The sequence below is a fragment of the Podarcis erhardii genome, assembly GCF_964252035.2.
Source record: "Podarcis erhardii genome assembly, chromosome: 10".
NCBI lineage: Eukaryota > Metazoa > Chordata > Lepidosauria > Squamata > Lacertidae > Podarcis > Podarcis erhardii.
Genome location: NC_138500.1, coordinates 28,055,791 through 28,072,456, shown reverse-complemented (window position 1 = coordinate 28,072,456; position 16,666 = coordinate 28,055,791). Strand labels below are relative to the sequence as shown.

Sequence of the window (16,666 nt, the reverse complement as noted above, 5' to 3'; positions counted from 1 at the left end):
TGGCTCTCTTGTTGCTATGAGCAAATCCATGATCAGAATTGTCTGGAGACTCTGCAGCCTATATCTTCTCTCCTGTGTGAGCCAGGGCAAGCTGTCAGATTTCCTGGCCTTTATCCCCCCCCCACTTCATTTTGCTTGCTTTAAGGCATGCTGAGTGCTACACTCTTAGATTAAACCAGATTTTTATTAATGGATGGAAATATAAATCACCCAAATCCACTTTGACTAGAAACAGCCAACTAAAACACACTAATTTTTTATATATTTATATAGTACATCCCTACGGGCTCAAACTGTTTGAAATTACATAGTCTTTAGTTCTTACGACCAGACTAGTAGTAACTTTATATTGCAGCTGGAGGCGGTTTGAAGTTTTACCTATTTTAAAAGATAACTATGCCACCTTTCAGTATTCAGGCAGCTAACCATATGAATTAAAACGGCATGTAACAACAAGCACCAAGTAAACTAGAGGTAAAAGGAGACTAACACATAGCAATTAGCAGCAACAAAAGAACCAATAGCAGCATGAAAATATTATCCCCTAAAGCAATAAGAGTCCTGCACCTTACAGTATAGTTGTTTTTTGCTGATGGGCAGAACAATTCTAAATGATGCCAGGGAGGAGGGGAGTGACAGGGCTGGCTGAAGCTTTGGCAGCTCATGCCAGTCTTAGTGGAAGGTAGGATGGATGGATTCCCCCATTTTTGCTGTGCCAACTCCAGCACAGGAGCATAAGTCTTTGGATCTCAAGTCCAAAACCTCTAGCATTCCACTGCATAGTGGGCCGCTCTGCTGGCTACTACCAGTCAGTGGCAGCTTCCTGTTTATGCATCTAGTGTCGTAAACTTGTGGCAGAGAGACATGGGAAGCAACAGGGCCCACTCTGCTGAGACACCACCTCCATTTGATGCCTCCAGTTCACCACCCATCTAATCTCTGATGATGGGGACCCTTGAAAGAAGGCTATTACTTAAGATCTTAATGGGCAAGTTCATGTGAGAACAGACAGATATAAAGATAGTGGATTACACCTATAGTCACCTAGTACATTCACAGCTGAGGGAAGGTCAGTGGTTAGAAACCGCGCAACAGGGTGAGCTCCCATTGCTTTGTCCCAGCTTCTCCCAACCTAGCAGTTTGAAAGCAGACCAGTGCAAGTAGATAAATAGGTACCGCTGCAGCAGGAAGGTAAACAGTGTTTCCATGCACTCTGGCACTCATCACTGTCCTCCGTGTGCCAGTAGCAGTTTAGTCATGCTAGCCACGCGACCTGGAAAGCTGTGGACAAACGTCAGATCCCTCGGCCTGAAAGTGAGATGAGTGCCGCACCCCATAGTCGCCTTTGACTGGACAGAATTGTCCAGGGGTTCCTTCCCTTTACCAAAGAAGAAGAAGTCACAGCTGAGCAGTCGGTTGAACCGAAGTCTCCCAGTTCATAGTGCACGCTTTTAAGATTTCACTTTACCAACTCCCATGCTTAAATTCTCTTGATTTCTCAGTTACGCGTCAACTCAATATAAATTAGTTGTGTCTTTGCTTTTTGAAAAAATAAAAGAAATGCAGCCAAATTATTTAGGAATAGCCATTTACAAACTTGGGGAAGGGATGCAGATCAGTGTTTTGCATGCAAAAGCTCCAAGGTTCAATCCTTGGCATCTCCAGGTAGCCCTGGAAAAGCATCTGCTTGAAACCCCAGAGAGCCATTGCCTTGTCAGTGTAGAGTCAACACTGAGCACAATGGACCTGGTATGCAGCAGCTTTCTATGTTCCTCTCCCCTTCTTTTCATTTTCCTGCCCCAGCATCTGGCTTTGCTTCCCACACTTCTCCAGGGCCACCACCGCGTTTGACTCAGAGGCATGACATGGTATGCTGCCCATGCTCTTAACAGCAGTATTGGGCAAATAGTGTGCCGTCTCCAAGTCTCCTGGTTTGTCTGCATCCACATGGAAGGAATTTGCTTTCCATAAATATCTCACAGAATTGATCAGCTGTGCGTGTGAAGCAGTTGACAGCTGTCCCTGGGGGACCCAGCATCTTTGGAGCAGAATGTCCCAGCAACACCCCCTGGTCTTACATTCCTCAGATGTATAATGTGGGGATGACCCATGGGTATTCCGAGTGGTTTTATGAAAAATGCTACAGCCAGCCTTCCTTGCCTATATTGGCTCTTCTCTCAACACCTTCATTGTTTTCGTTTCAGAAATTATATCAGATGCACTCAGTGACTCTGGAAACTTGGGAGTGTCTCTTGGGAGCTTAAAAGGAAATGAGTCCAGTTGAAGTAAGGAAGGAGCACTTAGTTTCCTGCTAAATTAAGCCCTTTGTCTCAGTGCTGGATTAACATATAAACTAAACAAGCTATGGCTTAGGGCCCCACTCTCTTGGGTCCCCACAAAAAAATTAAAGGGGAAAAAACCTGGATGTACATTTCCAATTGTATTTCAGTTCAACAATTACTTGGATAAAATACATATTTTGTTATGTGCAAATGGCTTTATATACCTATTAGCTCCATAAATTGCCATAGAGCATACATTCAATACAAAAAAAACCCAGCAACAATTTGTTGTTGACAAAGGACAGCTGGACATATAAAGGGCCCCATTACCTTCAGTAGCTTAGGGCCTCATCAAACCTAAATCTGGCCCTGCTTTATCTTCTCCAAGACGTGAAGCCTGGTTTTATGCAATTTATGCCGATAATAGTTTATGCCATCTGTGACTGATACTATGATCATCTGCAATTTGTGTTCTTCTGTTTACAGGAATTATATATTATTATTGTTATTGTTATTGTTATTGTTATGCTACTGCTACAGAAGTGCTCCTCCTCCTAAAACTAGGCACTAAGCTCAAGTTGCTGCCCCTGAACACTAGTACTGGACTTGAAACAAAATTTCCTCCTTTAAGGGATGCTACAGCCACGTTTCAAATGAATATGGACAGCTGAACAGACTACTTGGTGGGGAACTCCTGCAAGCACTGTTTGAGCTATAGATGTAGAATGCTGGAATGTAGAGCCAATTCTTGTTTGCACCAATGGACTGAGATCAGATGGTGAGAGCTACCTGTGAGTTTCATGCTTTCCGCCTACAAAGAAGCGCTTTCTTGTGGGAATCATGCAATGCTGTGGTGCTAAAGACTCACAACTCCCACCAGCCTCGGGTAGTATAGGCAATTGTTAGGGGTGATGGGAATTGTAGTCCACAAACATTTCGATTTTCTTCAGTGTTTCCTGTGTATAGTTCTGCTAGCCTAACCCTACTTACCCTGTTCTTCAGGACGGTTTGTGCTTCACAACTCTTTGTAAACTGCTTAGAAACCTATTTTGGCATTAAGCAGCCTAAAAATATAAATAAATTTAAAAATCTCAGCAATACCAATGAACTTATCAAAACATGATTTTATTTCCCCCCAGTTTTGAACAAGTTTACAATGAACATGTTAAAGGACATGCTGGGAGTATCATTGTATTTTATTACTGTTCCCAGTCATGTAATTATTTGTTTCCAGTGTTTGATTAGCAAGTCTTCAGCTAAAGCCTTCAGCATGACAGACTCCAAACAGTAGATCATTAATAAAATCACAGTAAAATACATTGCAGCTCACAGCCTAAAATAAATTATTGGCCCAGAACCCTCATCTATAACACCTTAAAGGCCTGGGGGAAAGGTTTTTCACCAGGAGTCCCATCTCCCTGCCCCGCCCCCCGGGCAAAAGGCTGGGATTTTATTTTATTTATTTATTTTTTAAATTTTTTTATTGAATGTTTTCACATAACAAATTATTCCAACAAATCATCTTCATTATATTTCCCCCCATTTCCCCCCCCTCCCTACGAATTCCCTCAGCTCCTCTCTCTGATTTTTTAATGATTTTTTTAATGAACTGGACTCCTTGGCAGGTTTTGATTAAACATACACAAACATTGTTGCTAATATAATAGATAGATAATTTGAGGATCTTTACATTTTTATAACATGCAGAGAATAATTATTTTATTTTCAATATGTTTTATTTAAATTTGAAAGAAAATACAAAGATTAATATCGGGTATCTTTTTACCAAGCTTAAAAAACTAATCTAAATAAAAACACATATCAGAAAGGAAAAAGGAAAAACAAGATGAAGAGAAAAAAGAAGAGAAAAAGAGCATCAAATTCTTCATCTGTATGTAAAAATGTATTCAAGATATCTACTCCAAGATAACAGCCAGCAAATCTACTTTCTATAAACCAGTATTATCTTAAATCCTCAAAACCAGATATCATAAGTTCATTTTCTGTTTCATGCTAAAATTGTGTAAGAAGTTTCCAGTCTTTAGTAAATGTTGACAATGATTTTTCTCTGATTAAACACATAAATGACTTAGCTGCCATTTCAGCTAAGTCCAATAATTTTAACAACCATTCCTCTACTGTGTTAATGATTATTCTTTCCATCTGTGTGCACTTAAAAGTCTCACTCTGTAATCATATACTGAAATGAAGTTTTATCATCTTTTTCTAACTGTATATCCATAAGTCCCAGCAGGAGGAGCTCTGGTTTCAGTTGAACATTAACCTTCAAAATTCTCTGTATTTGTGTATGCATTTGTATCCATAAATTTTTGGTTTTTATACACATCCACCAGGCATGATAAAATGTCTGGGGAATTAATTTTAGAGATGGGGGCCAAGGTGAGTCCCAGGATGGTCAAGAGGCCAGAGGAGGCACTGGTAGAGTTGGCAGCAATGCTGGCAATAGTACACTTCTTATGGGTCTGGTCAATGTCATCAGCCATTTCCCAAAGGCATCTGATACACTTTTCAATCTCTTCTCTCTGGGTAGGGAATTCATTCAGAAATCGGGCAAAATATTCACTGTCTCTTTCTTCCCAAGGCACATCTTCTTCCATTCTGTCAAAATTTAAAATAACACATTTTAAACACACACACCCCTTTAAATTTTTAGGAGGGCTGCTTTTGCACAAGTCTGTCGGAAGTCACTTCTGGACGGCCTGCTTAATGAGCATTCAGTCTGATTTGTTTGCAGAGATTAGATGCTGCTGCCCATTTAATGAGCATTTGTTCGGACTTGTTTGTAGGGACAATACATTATGCATCAAAGCACGGGTTATCCCACACTTTCCAGTGGCTTTTCATATCACAGAAGTCTGATTTTGGGGGGAAGTGTTTTGCAAGAGCTCCAGATCAGGTGGACAACTCCACACCTCATTGTTTTTTGAATTGATTATGGAGCCAGGCAAGCCCTATCAAAATACACAGCTGAGTGTGGATGCCCCATGCTGCTTGCATGAGTAGGATGATGACCACTGTCAAATAAAAGGAATGTCAGAGCCACAAATCTGGTGCATGCTCTAGTTCTCTAGTTATCTCTTGCTTGGACTACTGCAATGTGCTCTACATGGAGCTACTTTTGAAGGTGACCCAGAAACTACAACTAATCCAGAATGCAGCAGCTAGACTGGTGATTGAACGACCTACATTGGCTCCCAGTACGTTTCCAAGCACAATTTAAAGCCCTAAATGGCCTCGGCCCAGTATACCTGAAGGAGTGTCTCCACCCCCATCGTTCTGCCTGGACACTGAGGTCCAGCGCCGAGGACCTTCTGGCGGTTCCCTCACTGCCAGTAGCGAAGTTACAGGGAACCAGGCAGAGGGCCTTCTTGGTAGTGGCGCCCGCCTGTAGAACACCCTCCCATCAGAAGAAATAAACAACTATCTGACATTTAGAAGACATTTGAAGGCAGCCCTGTTTCAGGAAGTTTTTAACGACTGACGTTTTAATGTATTTTTAATTTTTTGTTGGAAGCCGCCCAGAGTGGCTGGGGAAACCCAGCCAGATGTGTGGGGTATAAATAATAAATCATTACTATTACTATCCAGAAGGAGGAATAACCATGTTTACTGCCTGGGCTGACGTTACCAACCAATGAGCTCACAATGCGGTTGGGGTCCCTGGTTCAGTCCCATTCTTCTTTCAGTTCCATGTAGAACTTTGTCAGGTTCTGCACCATCTCCTCCAACGTATTAGCCTTGGCTCTGAGCTCATCTGCCTTTTCTGTCTTGGCCCCGTTTGACAAGTCTATGGCACCCTTAGTAATGAAGTAAGCATCCAGTGCAAGAAAAACCCCGGACGCCACGGCCCCTGCCACTCTAGCAGTCTTGCTCGCTGCGAGGGCGGTTCCTTTAAATGCCTCATCGACCTGATCAATCCCCTTGATTGCATTCCTGGCTACGGTCCCTACTGTACTTGCTTCCTTGGCCAAACCCTTCAAGACAGGATTAGTGTTAGCCACTGCCAATGCCTCTACATTTGCTGCAATGTCTGTCGCTTTGTCAACCACTTTTGGAATGAGCCCAGCAACAGCACAACCCGAAGCGATTGCCGTTTTGGCTACTTCCAGATTAGCGTTATCTGGGGGCAGTTGAGACTTGAAACCAATTTTCTCGAGGCTCAGCACCATTCTTAGGCTCTTCTCACATTCGTTTATCAGTTCTTGCGATTTTTTCTTCTCCTTTGAATGAATAATGCTCTCGGACACACCAGCAGAAATGCTAGTTACTCCTGACGCTATCCCTAAGCCCATGCCTGTGGCTGTCAGGATTAAACTTGCGCCTGCTGTTACAGGGGTCAAGGCCAGTCCCACGATGGTCAGGATACCGGAAACTGCGCTTGCAGAGCTGGCAGTAACGCTGGCAATGGTGCAATCCTTATGGGTCTTGTCAATGTCGTCTGCCCTTTCCCGAAGACATTGGATGCACACCTCAATCTCTTTTTTCTTGTCAGGGAAATCTTTGAGAAAACGAGCAATAGCTTCATCAAGAGCTTTCTCTGAAGGCATGTTTCCTGCATTTCTGCAAATACAAATACATATTAAAAATGGGGCTAAAAGATAGGTCCCCTTCCCCCCCCCCCAAATATCCTGCATCTCCTACAAATGTGTGCTTCCTGAGAAAGCAGACATAAAACAAATGTGTGTGATGCATATAATTACAGAAACACGTGGAATTCAGTATTTTAATTGAACATCTCTTAGGGAAAATGGTCTTCGGATGCAATTCTAAAAAGTGGCGGGGGAGGAGAACAAAAGGCAGGGACCCAACACATCCAATGCTCTGCTGGGCTCTTGCTAGAAGGCAGAAGTGATGGTGGTGCTCTAGTGCTCATCTCCTGTTTTGTTTTGCATTTTTATTTCCCCCCAAAATTCACTTCCTGAGCTCCAGAATTTGCATTGCTTCCCCCCTGTTTGGAGGCTTATTTTGGGAGAGTGGGTAAGCTACGGGTCCTTTAGATCAGTATGTTCCTCCTTGCACACACACTGACATGAGAGCAGCTTAATGCTTTGGGGGTTTCTGAAATGCTGGAGAGGAGATCTATGAGGTTGGGTTTCCCATTCTGTCTGCAAAAGAGTGGGGTCTGATCCTATGGTCCCTTGGGATGTCCCACCTAGCATGGTCTGGAGGAACATGGAGGCACCTGCTAACACCCCTTGGAAGATGGGGAAAGGGGCTGTCCTCTTTTTATTCTGCACAATATCCCTGGTCTTCAGGACTCAAAACAGGATCAGATAATAGTCTTTCTCCATTTACTCAGCTGGTAAGTGTGAAGCCTCCCACTACTTTTTTTCTAGTTTATCACACACTTTTCAAGTTTATACATTTCACTAGTTTTATACATTTCACTAATTTGACATTCATTTTGACATTTCAAAACTTGACTTCCATCCCCCTCTTTCTGCAGTTCCTTAAATTTATTCTTCTGCATATCCAAATTAACTTAATTTGCTCATTTATTCATCTTCTTTAAATATAGACTCTTATAACACTACAGGTTGTTACAATAATCCTGCCAATGCTTTTATCTGTTTATAATTTATCTGTAAATATTCAATAAACCATTTACATTCTTTTATTAAAAAAAATTGTTATCTTGATTTCTTATTCTTCCGGTAAGTTTCACCATTTTTGCATATTCCATAATTTTTTGTATCCATTCTTCCTTTATTGGGACTTCTGCATCTTTCCATTTTGGGGCAAGTAACATTCTTGCTGCTGCAGTAGCATACATGAATAAGTTTCGATACATTTTAGGTAGTCCTGTCCCTATAATTCCCAAAAGAAAAGCTTCTGGTTTGTTTTGTTTTTTTACAAAAGTTACTTTAAGCATCCTTTTCATTTCATTATATATCATTTCCTTTCCCAGTAAGCTTTGACCTTACTACAAGACCACCACATACGATAAAAAGAACCTTCTTCTCATTACATTTCCAACACTTACTTGATTTAGATTTATACATTTTTGAAACCTTACTCAGTGTTAGATACCATTATCTACAGTCGTACCTTGGAAGTCGAATGGAATCCGTGCGGCTTCCAAAACGTTCAGAAACCAAAGCGTAACTTCTGATTGGCTGCAGTAAGCTCCTGCAGCCAATCGGATGCCCCGTCGGACATTCGGCTTCCAAAAATAGTTCGCAAACCATAACAATCACTTCCGGGTTTGCGGCATTCGGGAGCCAAAGCGTTCGAGAACTAGGCTGTTTGAAAAGCAAGGTATGACTGTATATTATGACCAATATCTATTGCCCAATGTATCACTGAGGATTCTGGGAGATGCTTTGGGCTCCTTTTATATGCAATGAACAAAGGTAACAATTAGAATACCGGCAGCTTGAGAACTACCTTTGGAATTCTGACATTCTCCAGAAGCAATTTGGGCAGGTGCCACACAGATGCTAAATGGTAAATCCGCTCTTCTCAGCTTGAGTGTACTTTAGTCTGGAAAGGAAAACAACTAGATAGATGAAGGTGAACCAAGATAAGAAATCTCCCAATGAAACTAACTTCAGTAATATCATTATAATTCTTACAAACATCTGATCTTCATACTCTAGCCATGTCTGTAAGCTTTTAGGACTGAGCTAGAAAATACTTTTGACCAAAATTTGCATTTTTTATAAATATTTTTGCACTACACTTCAGTAAGAGTTGCCGTGGTACATTTTCGGGGTGGGGGTGGGGGGAATACAAATACAATTAAAATGCAAATTTATTTATTTTTATTTAAACAATTTATATACTACTTACCTACAATGGTCTCTAGGTGGTATGCAAACACACAACACATAAAACTGTTAAAACCATAAATTCAGACTTCAATTAAAATGCCTGCTAGATTTTATTTTTTTAAGTCATTGGAAGTTCAGTAGGGAGGGAGCTTGTCGGACTTTTAACGGGAAGGAAGTTCCACAAAATTGGGCCCACAATAGGAAACATGCAACTAGTTCCTTGTGCATCCAAGCCATGCATCCAAGCCGCTGGGGATCACGAACTGTGGCTTCCTCCAAGATTTAAATAATCATAAAAACAAGGGGGGAAAGCATAACATTTTTTAAAACATAAAAGGAAAGGAGAGGGACTAGCAGATTTAAAACTATGTCTGAAAAAATAGGAAAGCAAATGTTTTACCTGGTACCAAAATGACAGTGGAATTTGTGCTAGGTGGAGAATGTAAACATACCATAATCGAGGTGCCCATCCTCTGTTCCCCACCCGCTACACCACATGGGACACAGGCAGTCCTTCAAGTATCTTGGCCCCACAATGAGATATGTTTTAAAGGTCAAAACTTTTAAAATTGCGTAATTGAGCCTACAGACTGACTGGAAACATAATCATGTAACCCAGATTCCCCCAGCTTGCGGGGCTCTATACCTGTTTTGAACTATATCTCCCTTCAGTCTCAGTAGGTCCAAAATTCTCTCCAGGTTGGAGAAGGTTATGTAACCCATTTAACTAGCTAGTATTTCAGCCCAGTGATATTTCCCATGCAAAGGAGGGAATGACAGGGCTATCCTTTGTCCCTAATGCTCTTTGCTTTATTTGTCAAGCCATTTGCAAAAGCTGTTAAGAGGGAATCCTAGCATAAAGGATGCTGGAATCTCTTTCATTTTCGCAGTACAGTGGTACCTCGTGTTATGTACCATCCCGCTTATGAATCCTTCGGGTTACGTGCTCTGCTAACCCGGAGTAGATGCCCCTTGTTGTTGCAAACTTTGCCCCAGGATGTGAGCGGAAATCATGCTCCGGCGGCACAGCAGCAGCAGGAGGCGCCATTAGCGAAAGCGCGCCTCATGTTATGAGCAGTTTCCAGTTATGAACGGACCTCAGGAATGGATTAAGTTCACAACCAGAGGTACCACTGTATGACGTAACATCTGGGTTCAAAGGTAACTTGCACAAAATCAAGAATTAAGCCAACCAATTTTTCTTTTAGGATTCAGGAAACTATTAAGTATGCCAGTGCAAATGTTTAAACACAGTATGAAAGTACCTAGGAGGAATCCTCATTATTTCAAACAGGGCCGATCTCTCAGAAAACAATTGCATTAAGCTAATTAGATCTATTAAGGCAGAGTTTAAAGAGTGGGGAAAAATTAAAGCTATTGTGGCTCATGCGAATCCACACACTTAAAACGGTTGTGTTGCCAAAGCTCCTGTTTTACTTTCAATCTAAACCAGCGATAATCCCCAGGAAATTAATTAAGAATTGGCAGAAGATACTGAGTGAATTCATGGGGAGTAGCGTCAAAGGCCAACATCTTAGGACAGGGATCTAAATGTCTCGAAACAAGTGTCATAATAATTGTGCAGCTCAGCTACAATTTGTTCATTTCTTACTTGATCCATCATGTCAAACTGAATGTCAGGCTTTAGCGGGGAAATGGACCTAGAAAGCTATACTCCAGAAAACCTCCAAACTAGTGCCTGCACAAGTTTTGAACAACAAGTCCCATTAGTACCAGTTGCCATTGTTTGGGTAATTCAAAACATCTATAGCAGGTGTGCAGAACCTCTGCTCTGCAGGCCAAAGTTGGCCCAGCGTGAGTCCTAGTTTGACCTGTGAAGTCATTTCCCCAAAACCACACCCACCTGCTGCACACCTGACATCATATGTGATGTCATGTATGGGGCAGGTATGAGGATGAGGATTTGTATATCTCCATACATCATAAGATTGCAGGACAGTGCACAGAATAAAATACAGGATAAAAACAAGCAAATAAGTAAAACAAAACAGCAAAACAATACCCCCCTTCCCACAGACACATTTAAAAGGCTGTAGAATATTAATCAGCCAAAGGCCTGGTTGAAGAGGAACGCTTTTGCCTGGCGCCTAAAAATATATAATGAAGGTGCCAGGTGAACCTCGCTAGGGGAGAGCATTCCACAAACAGAGAGCCACTACAGCAGGCATAGGCAAACTTGGCCCTCCAGATGTTTTGGGACTACCATTCCCATCATCCCTGACCACTGGTCCTGTTAGCCAGGGATGATGGGAGTTTTAGTCTCAAAACATCTGGAGGGTCGAGTCTGTCTATGCCTGCACTACAGAGAAGGCCCGTTCTTGTGTTGCCATCTTCCAGACGTCACATGGAGAAGGCACACAAAGAGGGGCCTCAAGTGATGAAGGCAGAGGCCAGGCCTGTTTATATCAGTGCTGACTTTTCTTATATTCCCTTTCTCATACTCAGGGGAAGGTGTCCATGCTAATGTCGTGAAAACAGCAACACTCATGCCCAGGAGGAACTTATCAGCAAAATGGCGGTGAAGTTTTTAGAAATATGCACACAACACAAAAAGGGGGAAAAAACCTAAGCAAGAAATTCCATTAACAGCCCTATGACTAATGATTATGTCCAGTTGGCACAGAAAAATACTGTTATTTAAAGGGGGTGTTGTAAAATCACCAGGGAGGGGGAACGGAATGGAGTACTCTGGAGGAGAGCATGGCTGGCCTAACGGTACAGGAGCTCATACTTCATACTGTAGCATTTTGATGCAGGCCCCACCTGTAAGTTTCCAGCAGAGTAGATGTGTTAGTTTGTTGTGGCAATGGAGTCCTAGCACCATAAAGGCTAACACAGTTTATTATAGACCATAAAACTTAATGTCATAATATGTTTTTCAAAGTGCCACAAGACCTTCTGTTATTTTTGACCTACTTGTAGCGTCTTTACTGCTCAGTTTCAGCCATGTGGCATTTTGTAGCCACTCTGCCACATGCTCCCAGGCCCAGCACTGGTTTTGAGTTGGCAAGGGGACTTTCACCACTCATTTACACTGACATTGTTTTTATTTTATATTCTTTATTGAAAAATAACTAAAATAACACGTCCGCCCCCTTTTTTTGTAATGTACACAGTATCTTTTTTGTTGTTCTGTTTTGTTTCCTACAAAATGGGAATTGTAGTCCAGCAACATCTGGAGGGCATCAGGTGCCACATCTATGCTATAGGCATCTGGATGGAAGAAAAGAGGAGTTGGAACTGAATTATCCCTAGTGGGATAAACAGCTAAAGCCCTGAAGCAGGATGGAATAATCTGGGCTGGGGCTGGGTGTGGTACAAGCAGGAAAATGCTGCAGGATATATTGTCTTTAATGGAGCATGAGGGACCAGGGCCAGACTGTTTCATGGCATGAGTAACAGGGTGGGATTCCGTGGCGGCTATGCAGGCACAACTACGTTCCCAGCCTTGGGCTTGTGGAATCAGAAGACACAGACGCTTCAGCATCTGACAGAGGAAAATTGAGGTAAAAGAGGCACTGAGGAAGTTAAACGAGGAAGCCACACTTTGTTCCCACCAAAGAAATGTGGAACTCCTTGTTTTCCCCCATGTATGCCGTTTCTGAGCATATTCAGCCATATACACATCCTCAATGCCATATATTTCTCCTCTTCTGTTGTTAACTCAGCATCCCACGCAAAATACTATCATATTCAGAATTACAAAATTCAAAGAGCATTGTTTTGGCCTAAAAAAATAATGTTAGGGAGAAAAGCTCCAGCTTTGATTGATAACTCAGTACACATAAACAGAATGCACTCCCCCAACCTGTTCAAATAATGCGGAAATAGTTACTGCATTTATTAAGCAGGTGCAGTTTGATATTACATGTGTAGCAATGAACTTGATTGCCAACCCAAACTCTCCCACCAGCCTCTTCCACTTGCCTATAGCACAGATGTGGCACCTGATGCCCTCCAGATGTTGCTGGACTACAACTCCCATCGTCCATGACTGTTGGCCGTGCTGGATAGGGCTGGTGGGAGTTGTAGGCCAATGACACCTGGAGGGCAACAGATCTTCTCTCACATCCATCAAGAACCCACAGGCTGCAGCGTAGGTGTTCCTAATAAAACAACCCCAGTAGCTCTCAGGTGCCACACCTGCCAATAAGGAAGCTGGAAGTGGATCAACTCACCAACCTTTTCTCAGTTTTGCTGCTGGAAAATGAAAGCTATCTCAAATTCTCTCTAACCTTCTCTCTTTCTCTTTCTCTTTCTGTCTCTCACATACATACACCATCCCTCCCATCCTTGGTAGCTGCTGATAGGAACAAAGGAAAGACGAAAACAAACACACCCAAAGGGCTGCTCTTTTTGACTGTAGCCCAACCATCCTCATCTGCTAAATTCGGGGTACAGGGTGTGGATTCTCATGATGCCAAATTGCACCACCAGCACACAACAGTAAGGTACCAGCAGGTTTGGGGAAGTCACAAAGTTTGCAGGAGGACCAAAAGCGACAGACTAAGCATGCGAGACGAGCACGGAATCTCGATTTGATTGTTGGAGGGGAAACAACAAAGCTGTGTGTACCTGTGTGGAAATGGAGTTTCCAAGGAGGAGGCATAGCTGGCTGGCGCAATGAAAAAGAACCAACCGTGGGCTCTGTCCGGCAGCGTTTTGTGGCAGGTTCCCCTCATCTCCCAACTCTCGGATTGTCATGCAATTCTCCTCGAAAACTTATTAAATATGCTATTAGACTCACCTTTCTGACTTCCGACTGCCTGTTCTCTGCGACACGGAGGCTCAACGATGTTTGAGACAGAGCAGAGGGGAAACCGAAACTGAAACGCGGGCGGACTTCGGGCTTGTTGGGACACGTGAACACGCGAGAGGAATTCAATGGCAGGAGACGCTTACCGTTTGGACGACGCAGGGAGGGGAGCGGGGTTAAGTCCAGCAGCAGAAGCTCCGTCGACGGTGCGCTTGTACTTGTTTTGAAAGACGAGAGGGTCTCCGCCAGAGGAGCGCGGGGCGAGCAAGAAACTAAGTTGAGAAGGGGAGGAGGCTGGGGGACGAGTTTATGAAGGAAGAGCCCGGGGATGAGGGAGGATGCGAAGAAGAGAGGCTGCCTGCTCGTGCGCAGTCGAGGGCGCGGGGAAAAGCCGTGCTGGGGCACAAAAGGGCATCCAGGAAGACCCACGGATTCCACAGGCGCGGCCCTCTTGCGGGGAAGGCGCTGCGGCTCCTCGTGGCGAACTTGCGGAGATTGAAACCCCAATTTATTCCAACAGGAAAACCCGCCATTCCCCGCCCCCCGCGCATTTCCTGACAGCACTTCCAACAATTGTCCAGTAGCACCTTAGAAACCAGCTAAGTTTGTTCTTGGTGTAAGCTTTCCTGTGCATGCACGAAAGCTTATACCAAGAACAAACTTAGTTGGTCTCTAAGGTGCTACTGGACAATTTAATCTTTTGACTGCGTCAGACCAACACTGCTACCTACCTGATTCAAGAACGCAGTTTAATGTTGCAAACTTACTGTTCAGTCTTTTTCAGACGGATAGTGGCAAAATGATTGTAATTGCTTGCTTGCTGTATTTTCCATGGAAAAATGCTCAGACCAGCTATCCCTGACCTTTCCCCCAACAACAATAATGTATTGTTTATACCCCACCCATTTGGCTGGGTTTCCCAAGCCACCCTGGGCAGCTTCCAACAAAATATTTAAAATACAATAAAACATCAAACATTAAAAACTTCCCTAAACAGGACTGCCTTTTCAAATGTCTTCTAAAAGTCAGATAGTTGTTTATTTCCTTGACATCTGATGGGAGAGCGTTCAACAGGGTGGGCGCCACTATCAAGAAGGCCCTCTGCCAGGCTCCCTGTAACTTCACTTCTTGCAGTGAGGGAACTGCCAAAAGGCCCTTGGAGCTGGACCTTAGTGTCCGGGCTGAACAATAGGGGGGGGGAGAGCAGGCCAACTACCCTGTGCAGAGCTAGAATGTGGGATCCAAATAAACTGTCAATAAAACCAATCACTTAAAAATGCTCTAAAACGTTTCAGGAGGGAGGGACCTGGAAAGGGCTTTAACAGATATCTCCATTTTGTTATAACTTATCTGTAGGAGTAATGGACACTAATAAGTGACCTGGAGTGGGTGGTGATAATGAAACTCTCTGATTACTTGGCCGCATAGATAACTCTCGTGCTTGGTGGAACTTGAGCAGTTCCTGTCCAGACCTCTGAATTCTTGTTTCTCTTACTATTCTTATTTTTTCCAGATGTTGGGAAATCACCCATTATACTGAGGGTTGCCAACACAGTTAAAGCATCAGAAGGAAGGGCAGATCAAACGCCTGGAAAAACAGTATTTACAGCCTGCCTAAATACTGTAAAAGAAAGGACCAACCAAACTTCACAAGGCAGGAAGGAAGTTCTGCCTTGTGAATTAGAAAAACAGAGAAAAACTTACTCTGCATCCCAGCCAAATTTGTCTCTGAGGCAAGCCAGATGGTGAATGCAGTGAGCAGGCAGGCTTACACGGAAGGAGGTGGTTCATCTAATATCCCGGTCCTATGTCATTCAGACTTGGTTATTAAACCAGCAATTTGCTTTGCACCTGGAAAGGAGCTCCAAATAAGGAGCTCCAAAACCCAGACACCAGGGACCTCTCCTCCTGCTGCATTTTTCACCCCTTACAACTTCCAGACGTGCCCATTGGGACTGGTAGGGCAGAAGGCTGGGAGACTAACAGCAGGTGGCGCCAGAGTCAAGTAGTTTTCTGCACTAGGATAGTTTCTACACATGCCCCTCTCTATCTGCCACCCAGGCAACCAAGAGGCATTGTCAGAATTCCAAGGACACATTGCAACCAGGTAAAAACACTTAAAGAAGCACATGAAGTAGGCCTGGTGTGTAGGTGTATGGGCTGGGGAGAGTCACATGGGTCAGATAAGAGAGGCCTGGTGGGCAGCATTGCTGGGCTTGAGTTTCTCCACATCTGCCCTAGACCATTTCCAGAAGTCGCATGATATAACCTGTGCCTCTTTAAGGAGGCAGAAGCTCACCGTAAGACTCCCTTGGCTGGCTTAATGTAATTTGTCTGAGTGACTTAGAAGATAGTTCATCTAGCTGTTTCCACTGGGTGCCGTGTAGGCCAATTTGTTAACTAACGGAAAAGATTTTATACCCTGCCTTTCTAGCAGTGTATAAAGGCAGCAGCAACCACAATCCATAAAAGCAGTGTTACAGGATGATGTTACAGCAGTAAAACAATTACAGCTATAAAAAGCCAGGGAAGCCCTAACCCAGTAGCAATAAAAACTGCAGAAATCAAATCAAACAATGGAAACACCTAGAGTAGAAAAGCAAACACAATACTTAACTAGCAGGACTAACTTCTAACCCCTCACAACTTGGGTAAATGGGGCAAACTTTTGCCTGGGACAGACAACAAAGATGGCCCCAGGCCAAGTTTAATAACTGGGGTGTAAGTGCTTTCTCTTGAATTGCCTCCTGCCAAAATGACAGCGCAGGGAAGTTATAAAATAGCCTCCTTAATGAACATGTTGCAGTAGGTCT

At 43.2% G+C, this 16,666-nt stretch overlaps 1 protein-coding gene across 1 annotated transcript; it reads right to left on the bottom strand.

Annotated features, from left to right (window-relative positions):
- Positions 1–5,482: 5,482 nt before the first annotated feature.
- LOC309351701 (apolipoprotein L6-like) lies at positions 5,483–14,441 on the bottom strand. Its single transcript, XM_081879529.1, has 3 exons — positions 13,845–14,441; positions 8,691–8,786; positions 5,483–6,863 (listed from the first exon to the last, which is right to left on the bottom strand). The coding sequence occupies exons 2-3, from the start codon at positions 8,705–8,707 to the stop codon at positions 5,969–5,971; spliced, it is 912 nt and encodes a 303-aa protein (XP_081735655.1). The 5' UTR covers positions 8,708–8,786; positions 13,845–14,441; the 3' UTR covers positions 5,483–5,968.
- Between the last annotated feature and the right edge of the window lie 2,225 nt (positions 14,442–16,666).